General features: G+C 40.9%; 1 protein-coding gene across 1 annotated transcript; it reads right to left on the minus strand.

Moving 5' to 3' along the window:
• Nucleotides 1-188: 188 nt before the first annotated feature.
• On the minus strand, nt 189-16,601 carry P4HB (prolyl 4-hydroxylase subunit beta). Its single transcript, XM_081934641.1, has 11 exons — nt 16,366-16,601; nt 14,750-14,956; nt 11,157-11,290; nt 10,702-10,839; nt 8,903-9,007; nt 8,441-8,566; nt 6,838-7,038; nt 5,338-5,458; nt 4,985-5,166; nt 4,571-4,657; nt 189-1,200 (listed from the first exon to the last, which is right to left on the minus strand). Exons 1-11 carry the CDS (start codon nt 16,523-16,525, stop codon nt 1,117-1,119), a joined length of 1,545 nt encoding a protein of 514 aa, XP_081790767.1. The 5' UTR covers nt 16,526-16,601; the 3' UTR covers nt 189-1,116.
• Between the last annotated feature and the right edge of the window lie 718 nt (nt 16,602-17,319).

Raw genomic sequence — 17,319 nt, forward strand, 5'->3', positions numbered from 1 at the left:
ATTTTGCTCTACAGAAATGCTTTTTTGTACTCCATACAATCTAGGACTGGTTAACATTTCTGTCTAGATGGAACTATGACGCAAACAAATACTAGCAAATATTCCTTAATTCAGCTTTTTCAGTCTGCCTCATTAATAGTCCTTCTTAAACTAACCTCCAAATGTAAAGAAAACAGCAAGATTCAGAAGAGTATTAAAATTAACTTTTATTTGGCCAATGAGTTCCATTCCTTTGAGCATCATGGATGCTTAAAATGAATTCCATTGAAACACATCATCCCTCTTTATAATACACTTTTCCATGGCTCTCAAGTATCCCCACAAAACTCCTTAGTTATCAAGTGTCCTTTTTGTTGCATTCAGAGAAGTTTATTTCCCAAGTCCCCAGAAAACCCATTTGCAAAATAATGTGTAGGTAGCAAGGCTTTTGTTTCATTGCAGGTGAGATAGCAACTCAAGTTAGATTTCGCTTTAGGCAAGGAGGCAATTGGACTCTCATTCCTCAGCAACCCTTTCCTACCCTTCCAGATCTTTGGATGACAGAAATCAATTGTACAATATGAAGAGGACATGAGACTATGCAATGAATTAAGAGGACCTACTATACCGCACTTATTCCCTTGGTCAGCCTAGTGATTTCTTCCACATTGGAATGGTCCAGGGTGAGAGAGAAAAAACAACAGTAAAGCATAAGGGAAAAAAGCTGGGAAATAACCAAGAGCCTGCTGGGTCAACAGCAGCATATGTCATTTAGACAAAGTGTGATTAATGTTTAAGGATGCCTTATTCATGAGATTTCCAAGTTAGTTAGGCAATAGGACATATTATGTTTCAATCTGCTTCTACCCAGATCTCAATAGTCTAAGGAAATGTACATCACAGTTTGCAAATGAAAGAAGAGAAAAAAGACAAGAAAAAAGACCCAGCAGTTTGCCAACTAGTCAGATCCTTCTTCAGCATAGAATAAAACTAGATTTGTTTGACAGGTTAGAGGAATGGATTAATTTCCCTTGGACTCCCAACCAGTTTCAGTCTTCTGATTAGAATTTGTTTGCTGACTTGCTTGAGTTGGCAGCCACAGCATAATGTCTGGGGATATGCAGATTGGACTTCTGTTTACAGTTCATCTTTTGGACCTGCAGTTTCTTCTTGCTCTTCAACATCTGGCTCCTCTTCTGCATCCTCTAGATCTTCCAGATCCTGTTTCAATGAAGAAAGGACTGGTCAATTGTTTGGAGATGTTTGTGTCTCTAGTTTGATTCTCTAGGCAATACAGAGCTAGAGTATTGTGAGAGCAGTTGCTACAGAGCCCTCACCAGTATGGTAATTCAGGATCTGCTCAAAATGTAATGGTCTTCTGCTAAAACATGCAAGACCAGGAAAATCCCATGCATTCCAAGAAGCCACATAAAACCAAACAATGGGTAACAAAATGCCAAAAGCACATTGTCCACAAGCATTTCCATACAGCAGATAAGAAGGGATTTCAAGGCAGTGGGGTACAGTTAGGTTTCCCACATCTTATAGAAAGTTATAGTCTTTTTAATGAATAAAAATAACAAAGGGGTAATAACTTTTATCACACATAATATAATTTCCCAACTTCAAAGTTCCTGAGGTCACAGTTCAGGTACTAAACATAACTAAACTGTTGTCCTCCAGATGTGATGTAAGGTTCTGTCAATAAACAGAGGATCTCCAAACAGATATTATAACTAGAAAAAAAGGTTGCTTGTTGCATCTAAACTCAGGAATGTGACTCACCAGTTATAGTAAGGAGAGTAAAAACTAGATTAAAACATCTGACTCAGTCAATAATGCCACACTATTCAAAAATAATAAATATCTTTGATATGATAATCAATGGTTAAAATTTCTGGATAATAGACAAAGACCCAATCTGGTATGGTGCTTAAGGCACTAGGCTAGAAGCAGGAAGTGTGTGAGTTATATTCCCACTTCAGGCATGAAGGCAGCTGGGCAACCTTGGGCCAGCCACTTTCTCTCAGCCATAGGAAGCAGGCAATGACAAGTCATTCCTGAAATCTTGCCAAGAAAACTAGAAGGATTTGTCCAGGCAGTCGCCAGAAGTCAATACTGACTTGAAGATGCATGCACACAAACGAACAAAATCCTGTTCACAGGATGGGTTCAAACGATCATATTGAGGATAACTCTCTTGCTTATTTCTTATGGGTTGTTTTCTCAAAGAGCAACCATGACTGCTTATCTCACTTCAGCTTTCATTTAGTTTACAGACCTTGAAGGTCTGAAAAGCAAAGATTGGTCATAAAGATATATCTTCATCTCCATTCTAACTGTGAAGTTAATAAATGGGGCAGAACGAAATGAGGAGTACTTGTCACCAAGTAGCATCTGGTACAAAATGTTAACTCAGAAAAAAGAATCAAATGTTCCCTTTTGTTTAAAGAAGACTTCAATTGCATATACCTGAATCACAAGATTGATTCTCTACCAGAATAGAGCAGAGATCGTTGTCTTTTCACATACAGAATTGTTTCTAATTTTGATCCTACCCAATCCTTTGTTCAGTCAAGCCATTGGGGGAAAAAAAACTGGTAGTCAGTACTTTTTGATCTACTCTAAATCACTGATCATCACCATCTTGGATCTAATAACCCAATTAACACTTCCAATTACTAGCTTTACTTTTTGGGTTAATCCTGTTTTGAATTGGGTCTCACAAAACAAAGGTTAAGAATTGTATGTCTTCAGAAATATTATCTATCAGATTAAATGAAACTTATAATAATGTTATAAAATTATAATCGTTTATAATTTTTTGAAATTCATCGGGTCAGTTAAGAGTAAGCTAAACTTACTCTTAAAATATATTGCCTCAGTGATGCAACCCAAAGCTCTTTGCCACTGTCACCACCTCCTAAAGCAGTGTTTCCCAAACTTGGTGACTTTAAGTCCTGTGGACTTCAACTCCCAGAATCCCTCAGCCAAGGCTAGCATGGAAACTGAGTTAGTTGAAAGGAACACTGAGGGGGCGGGGGGGGGGGGAATGATGATCTAAAACAAAAACGCTGTGATTTTTAACTAGTTTAGTGGCTCTCCTTCAGCTATGCTAGCTGATCTTCAGAAAAGCCTTTCCTCTGTTTCCTGGAGAATAAGCTAAAGTGGAAAAGTTGAACAACACTTTCTAAGCTCCATCCCTTTCCCTAAATCCTCTGAAAGCAAATACGTGAAATGGTGCTGTCCATTTACCATTCCTTATGTCACTAAGCCATTTAATCGTTGCTCACTGGAAATTGGGGTAACCGTTTTTGAGAAAAGCCAAGGAACAGGAATGATAAATAATTCTGTGTAACATATAGAATCTATAGCTGCTTTTGCATATGGGAAAGTTGCTATCCATTATTATTATTACTACTATTTTTAATAAAGCACTTCTAACCAAGAGGGGGGGGAAAGAGCACGCTAAACTGAAATGAAACACGGAGGCAGTATTTTGCTTCACCTTAGCTATGTACTATGCGGGGAATAGTGCCCCCAAATCATACAGTAATCAAAAAAGAGTTGAACTGAGTATTTCCCATCCCCTAATTTCCACTAATGGTGTAAAGCAGGGGTCCCCAACCCCTGCTCTGTAGCCTGGCACTGGGCTGCAGCAAGCCAGAAACCGGGCCATGCAAACAAGTGAAGCTGTATCTGCAGGATGCAGGCAGCCTGTGAAACTACACCCCCTCGGGTCCAGGGAAGAGCTTCTCTCCACGGAACTTGTCCCTGGTTCCCAAAAGGCTGGGGGGCCACTGGTGTAAAGAACTCAAAACAGTGGATAACAAACCAAATCAGGAGTTTCCACACAAACGTAAGAATGGTAAAGAATGTGCTCTAACAATAACTACAGACACCTACATCCCCAGCCCTAGTAAGCAACTTGAAATCACCACAGTAGAATCTACTATGTACAGAAATTCAATAGGGCTGTCAGATATAATATGTGATGGGCAACTTGCTAGATTCTCACTTGCCAATATAAATGGAAAATTCACAGCATTTCTAATTTCGTCCTTTCATATTTACCCTTTAAATAAGGCTCAAAAGTATAGCAGCATAGTAGCAGAGCTAGTAGCATCTCTGACAATGAAGCAGAGACTAGTTATGCATGCTAAGAGCAATAACCCTGTGACTGAAAGAGGACATCCACACCTGCTGAGGGGCTTTAGTCTGCTCACTGAAGATTCAATCTCAGGACTACTATGGGTTGTTGGGCCTAGGCTGAGGGGAATGCAAACAATGTTTTTTTCAGCATTTTTCTGAACACGGAAATGTCTTTATAGGCTCCTGCATTTTACATGGCCTCAGTCTACATGGAATTGCAGGTATTCTGAACACCCTTACTGCCGTCCCAGCTCATTCTGGATATTACCAGCTGTGTTTTGTTTACAGGTTGCTATGGAACTAACATTCTCTGCTGCCAAAGCAAGCTATAACTAGATTTACAGGATAGAACTGCCACTTCCTCAGGGATCTGACTAGTGTCCAGGAGCCGAATATATCTATCTATCAGAGCAAAATATCGTAATCCTAAAATACTCACATTCTCATCTACACCACCATCTTTTCCACCGCTTTCCAGGAACTTCTTAAAACCTTCCAATGTCCTCTCTCCACTGTAATCAAGAACCTAGAAAACGAAGTAATAAAAATTATTACCAAGAGACAAACCTAGGGCCTTGGTGGATGAAGGATTCACTTCTGAACAGCCAAAAAAAAAAAAAAATAAGAAGAGAGGAGGTTAGAAAATTCACCTTCACCCATAAGAGTCGAAGAGGAGCCAGCCACTAGATCCCCATGAATGCTGCAAGGAAAAAATAGAGCACCATCCTCTATTAAACTATTTTTCCTATACCTCAAGGCACACATGCACCCAAGCATACCCCAAAGCAGGCGGGGGGGGGGGGGGGGGAACCATTTTCCCCTCTGTCAAGTTTCAATATACAAATGCTCTCACCGTTCTATCAGGGCCAGCAGGGAAATACTTGAGGGTGGGGAAACTGTGGACCTTCACGGCCTCAAGTTCATTCGCTGTAGAGTCCATCTTAGCAATAATGATGTTTTCGTGGTCCTTGTAAGTTTCTCCAAGTTTATCCCAAATGGGAGCTAACTGTTTGCAGTGGCCACACCAAGGAGCATCTGCGAACCAAAAGATGATAAATGATTTTAACAGCTGTTCAGCATCCACAACTCTCTCCCCTTTTTTTTTAATTTGCCTGCTGAGAAACTTTCCTTTCATTAATCATATATAATTTCAAACAAGAAAAACATGTACGTGTACACATACATTGCTATTGGTAAAATACTTACAGAATTCCACAAAGACATTCTTATTTTCATCAAAAGCCACCTCCTCAAAGTTCTTTCCAACCAGAACTTTGACAGGCTGCTTGTCCCAGTCATCAGAAATCTCTTGGCTCATCAGGTGGGGCTGAAATACACACACAAAAGCAACAACATGAGAGCAGCCGCATGGAATCTGTCAATAGGAAATCCCCACACCCACTGCTCCAAAGTGCAAAGCAACTGGCAAGCCAGACTATAAAAAGGCAGGTTAATATAGATTTGCTCCTTCAAGGTCACACCCCCATCCCACGACCAAAACATATCTCGCATGAAGGATGCATAGAGCAGATCTGTGTATATTAAACTGTTACTGTCCAATCAATACCCTTGAAGTTATAAAACATAGGAAGTGCGTAGCATAGATATAAAAATGAAGTGATTATGATGATCTAGTTGGTTTCAAGGTAAGGTTTTTTACAGTATATTTCAAAGAGATTGATACCCCAGCCTTCCTCATTGTTTTGGATGTGTTTCCATTTTTCTTTATCACTGTCCACACTATCTAGAGCTGATGGAACAAAGGCAACTATGTTGGAAAGGCTCTTAAAATGACCACGTCAAAATTTTCAAGTCATATATTTCACATAGCCTTGAGTATTTTTTTAAAAGTTATTATTCCATGTGTTGTTTGACCTTAAACTTCAATTATAACTGCCGAATTCTAGATATATCTTTAGTTTATCTCCACTATGTACACGTATTTAATGTGCATAGATAGAAAATATTGTTTTTGCCTTTTATTCAAAGGCTACATTTTTATCCTTTTATCCAATTATCCTTGTATCTTATCTATTCTGAAGCCAATTGCCAGAAGTCTCAAAAGCACATCTAAAGCAAAAGACGTTTTATTTAGATGTCTTTCCCTATCATAAATTGGTCTTTATTGATTAAAAAACATTCTTACAGCTTTACCTCCATTAGCAATTCCTAACATTTTCCCCCCAGGCAATCAGATCCACTACATCATTATGAAGCCTGCTTGATTGGTGAAGTAAAAAAGTAAAAAAGCATGACAATGAGAAAGAGCAAAGGAGGTGATTCAAGGGAAGCCCTGGGTAACATGTGCTGTGTAAGAAACATCAAACAGTCGCTGGATCTTGGTAACAGGCTTCCCTTCCCAGATTAAAATAGACATCCTCTAAAGATTCGTGCAACGTGAGGTCAAGGCCACGTTCCTTCTGTCATGCTGAGAAAGGTAATTCTTGGATCTGCACCACTCACTCTAAAGCAGTTCCCAAATTCATGCAGCTCACTTTACTAGCACAGCAGGACCATGTAAATCCCAGGACAATGCTCCACTGACTCTGCCCTTTGGATTTCCCAGCAAAAGCTTCGCATACTGTAATTTCAAACTACTCTGCAGGGTGAATTTAAGAAGTTCGTGCCATACGACAGGTCTCAATTTCCATGTGCTACTAGGATCAACTCACATGGCTACCTTTTCCCATTTAAAAACCCAATTACCTTAACTTTGCCGTCCAAGAACTTGTGGCAGAAGTCCCTAATATTCTCTGGACTCAGATCATCGGAGTCTGGTTTGTACTTGGTCATTTCTTCCTCCAGGGTGATAAGGCGTATGGCAGGGCATTCCTCCTTTTTGAGGCCAAAGAACTCCAAGATCCTCTGGTTGTCACCATGGTCGCTGTCGATGTAAATGAACAAGATCTTGGGGAAGAGGAGGGAAAATAGGACAGTGTATGTATTAGACAAAAGCATTTGGGACAGAGGAACACCCTGAATTAAGATTTCCCCAAGATCTATCCCATCTCTCTAACGCCTCTTGCACTTCATATACAATTCTAAACATTACTAGGAATCTTAAACCTGGAATAAGCAACCCTGTAACCCAAGGGAGGATTCCGGCACTCACTACTGCCAGTTCACTCATGGCCATGATGTGCACATGATGCACGCATGCGCAGTGCAATAAAAATTGCTCTGTGCATGCGGAGAATCAAAAAACAAGATGGTGGTGCCTACGGCGGCTCCTGGAGAACCAATTTGGGGGTGTAGCAGGCATGGGTCGCTGCCGGTTCCAGCAACCTAAGCTGCCAAACCACTACCGGTTCTGCCAAACCTGTCCAAACCGGTCGGAACCCACCACTGCTGAAACCTCTAGCTGTTTTGGAGCAGAGACCCTGCAAATAGCTTGCCAATGGCCATGCTGATTATGAAAGCGGCAAAGTAGTGATGCCAGGCTGCCTGCCCCTACACAACATGTGAAAGCCAGAATGCCCAGATGATCCTTAAGTTACAACGTTGTATAACAAAGCAGAATGGACTTTCTAGAGGCAAAATTCCTGTGGAATGATTTCCTTACACAATGTCAGGCCTAGCAATAGCACTTAGACTTATATGCTGTTTCATCTGCTTTACAGCCCTGTGAGCGGTTTATAGAGTCAACATATTGCCCCCAACAACCTGAGTCCTCATTTTACCAACTTCAGAAAGATGGATGGCTGAGTCAACCCTGAGCCTGGCAAAATTCAAACTGCCGGCAACCGGCAGTCAGCAAAGCAGCCCGCAGTACTGCATTCTAACCACTGCGCCACCACACCTCTTTTAAAACACATTTTTGTTGGCTTTCTCCAGCTACAGCTCCTGCTTCTTTATAATGAGCTGCATTTACTTTATTACAATAAGTTTATACTACTATCATAAATTTTCTGGGATTTATATAGAGAAGAATCAACCTTTAAAGAACAGAAATAAAAATGAGAATCCGTAGCTTACGTGCCAATTGTGCAACTATGATTTTTTTTTGAGGGTCAGGGGACTCAGGGAAACCCCAATAACAAAATCTAGACTTTAGGAAAAACCCTGTTTTTTTTTTCTTTGTTCAACACCTGTATGAGCAAGATAGAGTACCACTAGACGTATATACCGCTTTAGAGTGCTTTATAGCCCTCTCTAAGTGGCTAACAGTCAGCAATATTGCCCCCAACAATTTGGTCTTGTGATTTTAATTCTTGGCCATGTGTAACCATATGAGAAAGGGAATGTATAATAAACTGTAGGAATGTTTGCCTAGGAGCAAGTAATTATTCAGTAAGTTTCTTTTATTTACCTTTCCTTTGAAGCTTTCAGCTGCTTTTTTGAAGTTATCCAGCTTGCCCTCGTATTCCTCAACACTCTTAGGCAGGAACAACAGGATGTGTGTCTTAATCTCTCCGCCAAAAATTTTAGGTGCAGTCTGGAAGAGGAACAGTTGCATTATTAAAGGCAATTACGTTATGTGGAATCCCAAGATTAATTTTCCTGACCATTCCACCTCCTCCTCCCTCTAGCCCAATGTTTCCCAACCTTGGCAAACTGAAGATGTCTGGACTTCAACTCCCAGAATTCCCCAGCCAGGGAATACTGGCTGGGGAATTCTGGGAGTTGAAGTCCAGACATCTTCAAATTGCCAAGCTTGAGAGACACTGCTCTAGCCTGTGGGATTCACTACCATTTGTCCTGCGATAGATCTAAGCTGCAGACCAAATATGTGTCACTCAGAACATGTAAAACTTGTGATCTATTTCTTTACCTGTTCGGTAAATTCAATCACCAAGGGTAACTGGTTTGATTTGATGAAATTCAGCAGGTTGTCCTTTGTTATTTCCCCATCAAAATTGTTACGACCTTCATCAAACTGGAAACATATACAAGAATTTTGTTTACATCCAGTAAATGGACAAAATACATAGTCATGCAAGAATTTAGTAAAACAATAAAGCAAGAGTGGGTCTACCTATATGCCATAGTGATACAGAAATATGCTCTCTCTTAATGCAGTATCCAGTTTCTAAAGAGCCTCAGTATTCACTGAGGTTTCTAGGCTACGTGACGCTGCAAACACATGTGCAGTGGAAGGTGGTAGAAAACAACTGCCAAAAGCTTGAGGAAAGGACAAGGACAATAAATAATAGCGTGTGATCTTTGCTCGCTAAATTATGCAGTAAACGTGAAGTGCCCAATAATTCACTTTTCACTGGCAGATTATTTTAAAACTGTAAAGAGCATGTAGCTATTGAAACACTCTAACCCAAGGTAGCACATTTCACATTGCAAGCATGACACAAAATGCTTAATGCCCCCCAGGGTAGAAACTCAACCAAAGTTCTCATCTTACCACCCAAGTGGATTAAAGCAGCAAAAGGGAAACTTGAATACATTAAGAAGCCCAATTCTCAATGTAATATTTCTGAAAAAGATCTGCCCACCTCATCATTATTCCTAAAAAAATTTGAAAAGTAACAACTGAATGCTTTAGATCTCAGCACTTTAGATGTTACATACTCCTGTTTTAGAGAGGGTGAAATTATAGGGCTTGCTTGATTTGGACAAATGTATCCAATCAGCAGAACCATTAAGAGGCAGAATTGCATACTATTAAGCCACTAAACAGAGAGCAGCTTATTCAGAGACAATGAACTCCTGCAGGGCTATTGTTAGCTACAAAGGAACAGATGTACAGCTCTAGCACCAGGAAGTCTCTTATTGCAGAGTAACATCCACTGTTGACCTTTTTTCTCATAACCTTTCCAAGCACTTGAGAGGGGAAGGGAAACCAACAGAGGATTACAGCCTTATTGGGGGATGGATGTTCTCCCTTCAAAGGCTGGGCGCTTCTGCTTTTATTGCCCCCTACAGTCCAGGTTTGCACACCTCCATTTGATTAAATGAACTCTCTTAAAAACAGGGATGAGGAATCAGAAGATTTGAGAGAGGGGAAAAGCCCACTAGGCATGAATAAGCAAGGAGGCTTTCCTCAACTTGATGTTGTAGTCTGGATGTGTTACACTTAAATTCCCAAGGTTTAAAACCACTGGTCACCCCTGTGAGCTTCAGTCCGACACACCGGAAGAGGACTAGGCTGAAGAAGAGTGAAGGGTTTTACACAGTTGAAAAATCAGTTACGTTGACTTTAAAAATGTGAATTGGGAAATATTTTGGTTCCTGGTCACTACTGATCCTCTACTGAGAGGGAAATATTATTTCGCAATTGATGCAGGACAGAAAAAAAATGCTACTTAACTGAAGAACCTGTAATCATTAAACCAGGATATAGGTTTAAAAGATTTTTAGAGCCATTATAATCAAACTCCTTCACAAAACTTTTGCTGAACCCTTATTAATTTCAAACCAGTTTGGCTCAAAATGGAAGAATTTGGTGGCATGTAGTGAATGAATAAAAATATATATGTCAAAACAGATTATGCAAATATTTGTCCAATATGTGCTGTGACTGGCAGGACTTTTTGCTTGTTTCTAAAGCAGGGGAAAGCAGGCTGGCTAATATATACAGAGCAATCAGGATTTCTTTTCCTCATAGCCACCACTCACCTTCTTAAAAAGAGCAACTCCATCTTTTTTGAGCTGATATTTGGCAAATAGATCGCTGTTGGAAGTGATCCCAAAAGGAATGTCATCGATGGCCTCTGCTGCCAACAGAAACTCTTTGGCCACATCAGATTCTGCATCCTACATTTAAAACAAAACAAAACAAACAAAAAACCCTGCATCATCTCAAAATTACAAGTAGCCAAAAAATAGTAGCTAGGCACCATATTTTCCCCTATTAAGGCAAACAGGTTTACAAGGAAACTCAAGAAGTAACCACATATCTGCATATACAGATTTGACCACAAGGCCAAATTCCAAACTGTTTATTGCCTAATAGCTCTGGCAACTGATTAGTTTGTGTATCCGTTATGCTGTCATTCTCCGCCTCTATCCCAGGAATTCTGCCATTGTCTTTAATAAAATCCTTCACCCTAATTTATGAATGAAAAAAATACCTTAAAGAATCCAATCACAGCAACTTCATTGGATTCCACTAGCTCTTCCGCAGCAGCTACATCTGCCAGGGTAGTGGCTGCAGGTCCTGTGCGTTTCTTTAACCAATTTAGAATGTCATCTGCTTCTCTGCCAGCTAGATTAGAGGAAAAACTTACTTATCAGGCATCGTACTTTCTTCTGTCTTTGAAGTCTATATAAAGAATAAAGCTTCACTCCCCCAAGGCCAACAAGGCTAAGTTCTACTTGTGTGCTCCTATATCCTCACTGTAACCTTCACTTATCTTAAACCAAACCCTAAATGCTCTAAAGCAGAAACAATTAAAAGTTTCTATACTGGGGTACTGTAATGTAATTGATTACTGTAGTAGTGACAGAATCCTTATTATTGAAACAGTCTTGGCATTTACAGTGGTATAATGCCACTTTTTAAAAAGAAAGCTAAGAATTAGGAGGCACTATTAAGAAAATACTTCATCTACTTTCTCCACTCAATAGGAACAGCACAGTAGTATCTTTATCATTAAAAAAGCTGGAAGACTGCACACTGTCCAGCTATTGAGGCACGGAGTTGTCTGTCTACTAGGTACTACCATTTGACGCTACTTTGCCTTGTTTGCTATGGGCATTCTACTTGAGATTGGGAGTACTCTTCCTCATTAATATGACCAAATCTTTGAAAACTAGCAAGGAACATCCTTTAAAATTTAGGCCAAAATAGGACTTACTTGTACAAATCATAAAGGTGGGATATAAAAAAATAAATATCATTTTTAAAGTGCTGGAATACAGTGAAAACTATGCCAAGTCTGGGTCGGAATTTCTGCCCATCTTGAAGCTTGAGAGCACCCAGGACCCCACAGTTCAACCAAGAGCTACAAATATTCCCTTCAAACTCTGGTCTGTGATAGACTTGTCAGCTCAACCTTCATTCCCACCCACCCCCATTTCCACGTGGCTTCTGGCCACCAAAGTGCTTCATTCTTGTTCAAGGGACACATTTTATGTAGTCTGTCCTAAAGCCAAAATTGGGTGAGGCTACTACCTCCTTATCTTCTACAACGTTTTCTATCTATTCGCCTGTAACAATCTATTCTTACATGTCTATGTGATTAACCCAAGCATCAGCTACCTTACTTCTCCCAAAAGCACAGGGTTGTAGATCTCACATAGAGGACACAGGTTGTATCTGTACTCTACATCAGGAAACAAAAATGTATATGGAGAACGCAACCCAAAAGAAAACTAAAACATGCTCTCTATTACTCCAGAGCTCAGGAGATTGAACCACAGGAAGGAAGGTTCCAGTACAATGCTAGGAAAAACATACACTCATTAAGGCAAACAAGCCACCTGGAAAACGTGTATTCTCCAGCACTGGATGTGTTTAAGCAAAAACTGGACAGCCCTTTACTGGGAATTCTTTGATTTGTATTCCTGCATTGAGGACATGATAACTAAAGTGGTCCTTTCCAAATGTCACGATTCTGAGATTTTAGGGATTTCCCCACCAATGTATGGCTATAAAATGCATAAGGCCAACACTCTTACTTCAGTTAGTGCAACCCTGCAGTCAAAGTCAGCTGCCTGTACACATGAATCTACAGCTAAGTTCATAAATTAGAAGCCAAGCAATATTATTGGCTTCATCTTACTGTCTTGTGGAATTGTGGTTTGCAAATGACTGACAGTGATGTGCTAACTGTGTACTACAGTAGCAGGAAATAAAATTCTCTCAGACAATTTGCTCATGCTATACTTTCAACTCAGCCCTTACAGCCAACAATATGATAGATTTCATAACTAACTGGGAGCATCTCCAAATAGTAAGAAAGAGGTTGCCTTGTTCTTAACTTCACAGAAGGAATAGCAATTATATCCAGTCTTTCTGCATTTCAGAAGCTCTCAAATCATTCACACCATCCCAGTCCTAAGCTGAAAAAGCAAGCTCAAAGCCCAAGGGCAAAGCAAGCTCACATTATTGTTCATAGTTAAAATTAGGACATTTCTTTTGTCTTGTGCTTCTAGTGTTCTTGCAACAGCTTGGAAAAATGGTGACCAAACTCCCTACAGCCTTTTCCTCCCTCTACAGTTGCAATGTGTGTTGTCTATCACACCCACAGTGATGATTCACAACCGTGTTAGACAAGATTTATGAAGGGGCACAAGTTGAGATTAATGTATTTACCAGGCTTGAAACACCTGTGAAAATGTCAACATAGAAATATTGCAACAGTTTGCTTAGTGACCAAAGTTACAATGACACTGAAAAAAGTGACTTATCATTTTTCATATCTACAACTGTTGCAGCATCCCCATGGTCACATGATCAAAATTCAGATGCTTGCCAACTGATTCATAGTTATGACGGTTGGAGTGTTCTGGGGTCATGTGACCACCTTTTGCGCCCTTCTGACAAGCAAAGTCAATGGGGAAGCAAGATTCATTAAATAACCATCTTACTAACTTCACTTCAATGATTCACTTAACATGACCAGAAAGGTCATAAAATGGGGCAAAACTCAGTTAACTAATGTCTCTCTTAGCAACAGAAAATATGGGCTCTATCGTGGTCATAAGTCCAATCCAGGTGACCTGTATTTTAAACATTCCTGTGCTGACATTTTAAATATGGTTTGCTGTTTCTAATGATTTAATCTTGTTCAAGTCAGGGTTGGTTGAATATTGGAACAACATATAAGGCTCGTTAAATGAATATCATATTTGCTGCCTATAAGCCCCAAAATTCAAAATCTGTGTTTGTTTCAGAGGCCAAATATTTTGACAGCTATTTCTTAGGGAACCTGTGATTGAAATTCTGTTTCTAGGGAACACCTATGACAAATTCAATAGCAGACCACACTGCACTATATAGAAAATGTAATGGGTAACATTTTACAGCTATGTCACCATCACATTCAATAGAGTTACTAATTTTCTTAAGTGTAATTATATATAAAGGACTATGCTTTGTTTAATTACACAAAGCCAAAACATTTTGGAAGCAAAAGTTCTGTAAATAGCAAGTCTGGTTGTGATACAGCAAAAGTATAACAAGAGGCCCAAAACAGCTGCGTAAGTCTCCTGTAGCAATCTACAAAAGATAGTAATTATAGATGTACTAATTGTAGTAAAGAAGATGACTAATGGACAACATATTTGAGAGCTCAACATGCAAGGACAAAGGGCATAAGTTACCAGTAGCATGCTTTTGATGGGGCTTTGTGACCAAAGTCTGATATGAAAAAAATAAAACTAAAAGCCAATGTCTTAACACTGTTTCAAACTATAGCATTGTAATCCTTCAATAATAAAAATGATCTTTGGAATAAAGAGAATATTTACAACTCTTTATACTTGATGTTTCTATTCCCAGGAGTAAGCTCATGATCCTGGAAAAAGATATCTAAAAGCTAAAGCATTCAAATCTTTAGATTTAAAGTTATCTAAATCTAAAGCATTGTAGTTTTTCTGATGCAACAAATGTTTATTAGTTATCCTCCTGTAGAAAACCCAGTTACTCTTTGGTTCTATTGTCCACTGTTAGTCCTCTGAGGAAAATTACAATTCTTTAACAGCTTCATGGTACTCTCACCTGTGTATTCTTTGGGAGAAGACTTATCTCCATTCTTGAAGAATTTGATAGTAGGATAACCTCGAACACCAAATTGCTGGGCAAGTTCAGATTCTTCTGTAGCATCTACCTTAGCCAATCTGATTTCAGAGTTTTCACTCTTCAATTTTGCTGCTGCTTTCACATATTCAGGTGCCAAAGCTTTACAGTGACCACACCATGGTGCATCTGTGGAAAAGAATATTGAAATACTAGAAAACACAGAAAAATTACCCTTAAAAACAAATGCCAAAAATAATGTTTGAGATACATCATTCAACTTTAAAATGCCACAACAGACCCTTCATACAAAATGCTTGGTATCCTAGCTCTCACAATGTAAACAATTCCAGCTAAAGCTGTGTGCCAACATTAAAGTACTTCAGAAATCATTGACTGTGACAAATACTTGATAAACTAGGCTTTTTAACACTACTGTGAACTTTAGTTAATAGTGGGGGGGGAGTAGGATGCTTTACTCCCCCTCCTTTCAAAGCAGCAAAAAGTGCAACTATTTTATGAAGGAAATGAGCACAAGTGAGTTAGGAATTACACCATGCCTCACGCCTTCTACATGTGGAGAGTCATGTCTCACACAATTAAGACGTGGGCTTAGAGCAGCAAGAAAGGGAAGTTTTCTTGCAACTAAGACAGTACTAATAAAATTAAGGAGAAAATGCTATCTCTAGACCAGCTGTTCCCAACGTGGGGCCCACATCCCAGGGCGGGGCAATTTGATTTTTAATGGGGGCAATTTGAACCTTGTTTAAACCTTGTTAATGGTCTTTTAGGCCTCCTCCACGTGAGTAGAGTTCACTTTTTGAGTAAAGTAAGAATTATTATCAGGATTTTAAAGATGCTTAGGTGGGGCAGGGCCATAAAAAGGTTGGGAACCCTGCTCTAGACACTTTAAACCAGAATTTGTAATTCTCTTTATAAAAGGCATTCCGCTGTCGTATCTTTCGTGTTACTGCTAATTTTTTTAATTTTTTTTCCTATCCGTCAACGGCATATAAGGGTTCTGCGGGGAACAACCAACTACCACAGGCACGCCTGAGGCTTCACTTCCAACGCCTTCCCTTAAGCGGCACACCCCTTTTCTCTTTCCACGCACTTTCCTCCTATACGGTAGTACTTCGCGCAGGCCTTACTACCTTCTCTCCGCTCTGGGAAAGCCCATTGATCTTCACCTGGTGCGTGAAAAGCCAGTCAGTCACCCACAGCCAAGGTTGCCTGGATATTTGCAAGCTAAATACTCCGCCGGCGCCTTGGGGCAGTTTTTAAGAGGCCAGAATCAGCGCAAAGCCCCGTTTGCAGCGTCCGGCGGCCGAGAGCCGTCGGAAGAGAAGACCCCGCGGAAAGCCGCCGGAGCCTCTTCCAGTAAAACAGTGACAGAGTTGGAAGGGACCTTGGAGGTCATCTAGTCCAACCCCCCACGCAGGAGACCTGTACTAGGGATTCGAACCGCCGACCTTTCTGATCGACAAGCTGAGAGAAAGGGGGGGGCTAACGCCGCCTTCGCCCCAAAGCCGCGGAAGGCTCTGCCGGGGGACCCCCATGCACCACCACCCCCGGCGCCGCGCCCCTTCCCCACTCACAGAACTCCACCAGGATATTGGGGTATTGCTCCAGCGCTTGCTCGAAGTTGGCGGACTTCAGCACCAGGACGCCCTCCTCTTCTTCCAGGTCGGCGGCGAGGGAGGCCTGGCCCAGCCACAGCAAGCACAGCACCGGAGCGAAAAAACGATGGAGCTTCATGGCGGCAGCGAAAGCGACGACAGCGACGGGATCTCCAGGCAAAGAGACCGAGCAACAAGAAAGCACCGCGAAAGAGGACGCCCGAACCCCGCCTCCCACTTATAAACCCGCCCTTGCCCCGCCGAGGCTACCGCCTATTGGCCACTTCCGGCCTCCTCCGAGTTACTTCTCATTGACTTGGCTTCGAGCCCCGGGCCCGCCCTCATTTCGTGATTGGCCGCCGAAAAACCTAACGTCACCGTTCCTTCCACCTCCGAACAACCCGAAGAGTTTTCTGAGTTCCGCCAACTGGGATTGGCTTGTCAGACTTCTTGGTTGGCTGCTATTGGGTACTAGCGCCGCTCTCGTTCCGTTGTTCGATCGCTTTTGATTGGTTGCTTGGTGAAGCTTAAACAGAGTCTACCTCTTCCTGCATTGCATTTCACCTCTCGCCTTTGGAACGTGGCATCTAGGAAGGCTGCCCGTTTTGTAGTGCGCATGCGTATTGGAGGGGCGTCGTTCGTGTTTGATTCTGACTGGGCCGCGTTTTATAAAACGGCCGGAATAATAACCCCATAAGTATTTCCGGGTCAGAAGAAATAGAACACATGTAGGCGTTTTCTGTTTGAGATTTCGCTTAGATTTTAGAAGGTGGGGGAGAAAAAGAGGAAAGGAATTGGCTGAGTGGTGGGAAATAGGAATTTGTGTGGATCTATGTTGTGTAAATTGCCTATAAAGATAAATGTACGAGTGGTAACTAGGCTGCTTGGAAAACTACAGGTGGGGAGGGAGGTCGAGGATACCTGAGATAAAGA

Source organism: Natrix helvetica (genome assembly GCF_964273705.1).
Source record: "Natrix helvetica genome assembly, chromosome: 1".
Classification (NCBI taxonomy): Eukaryota; Metazoa; Chordata; class Lepidosauria; order Squamata; family Natricidae; genus Natrix; species Natrix helvetica.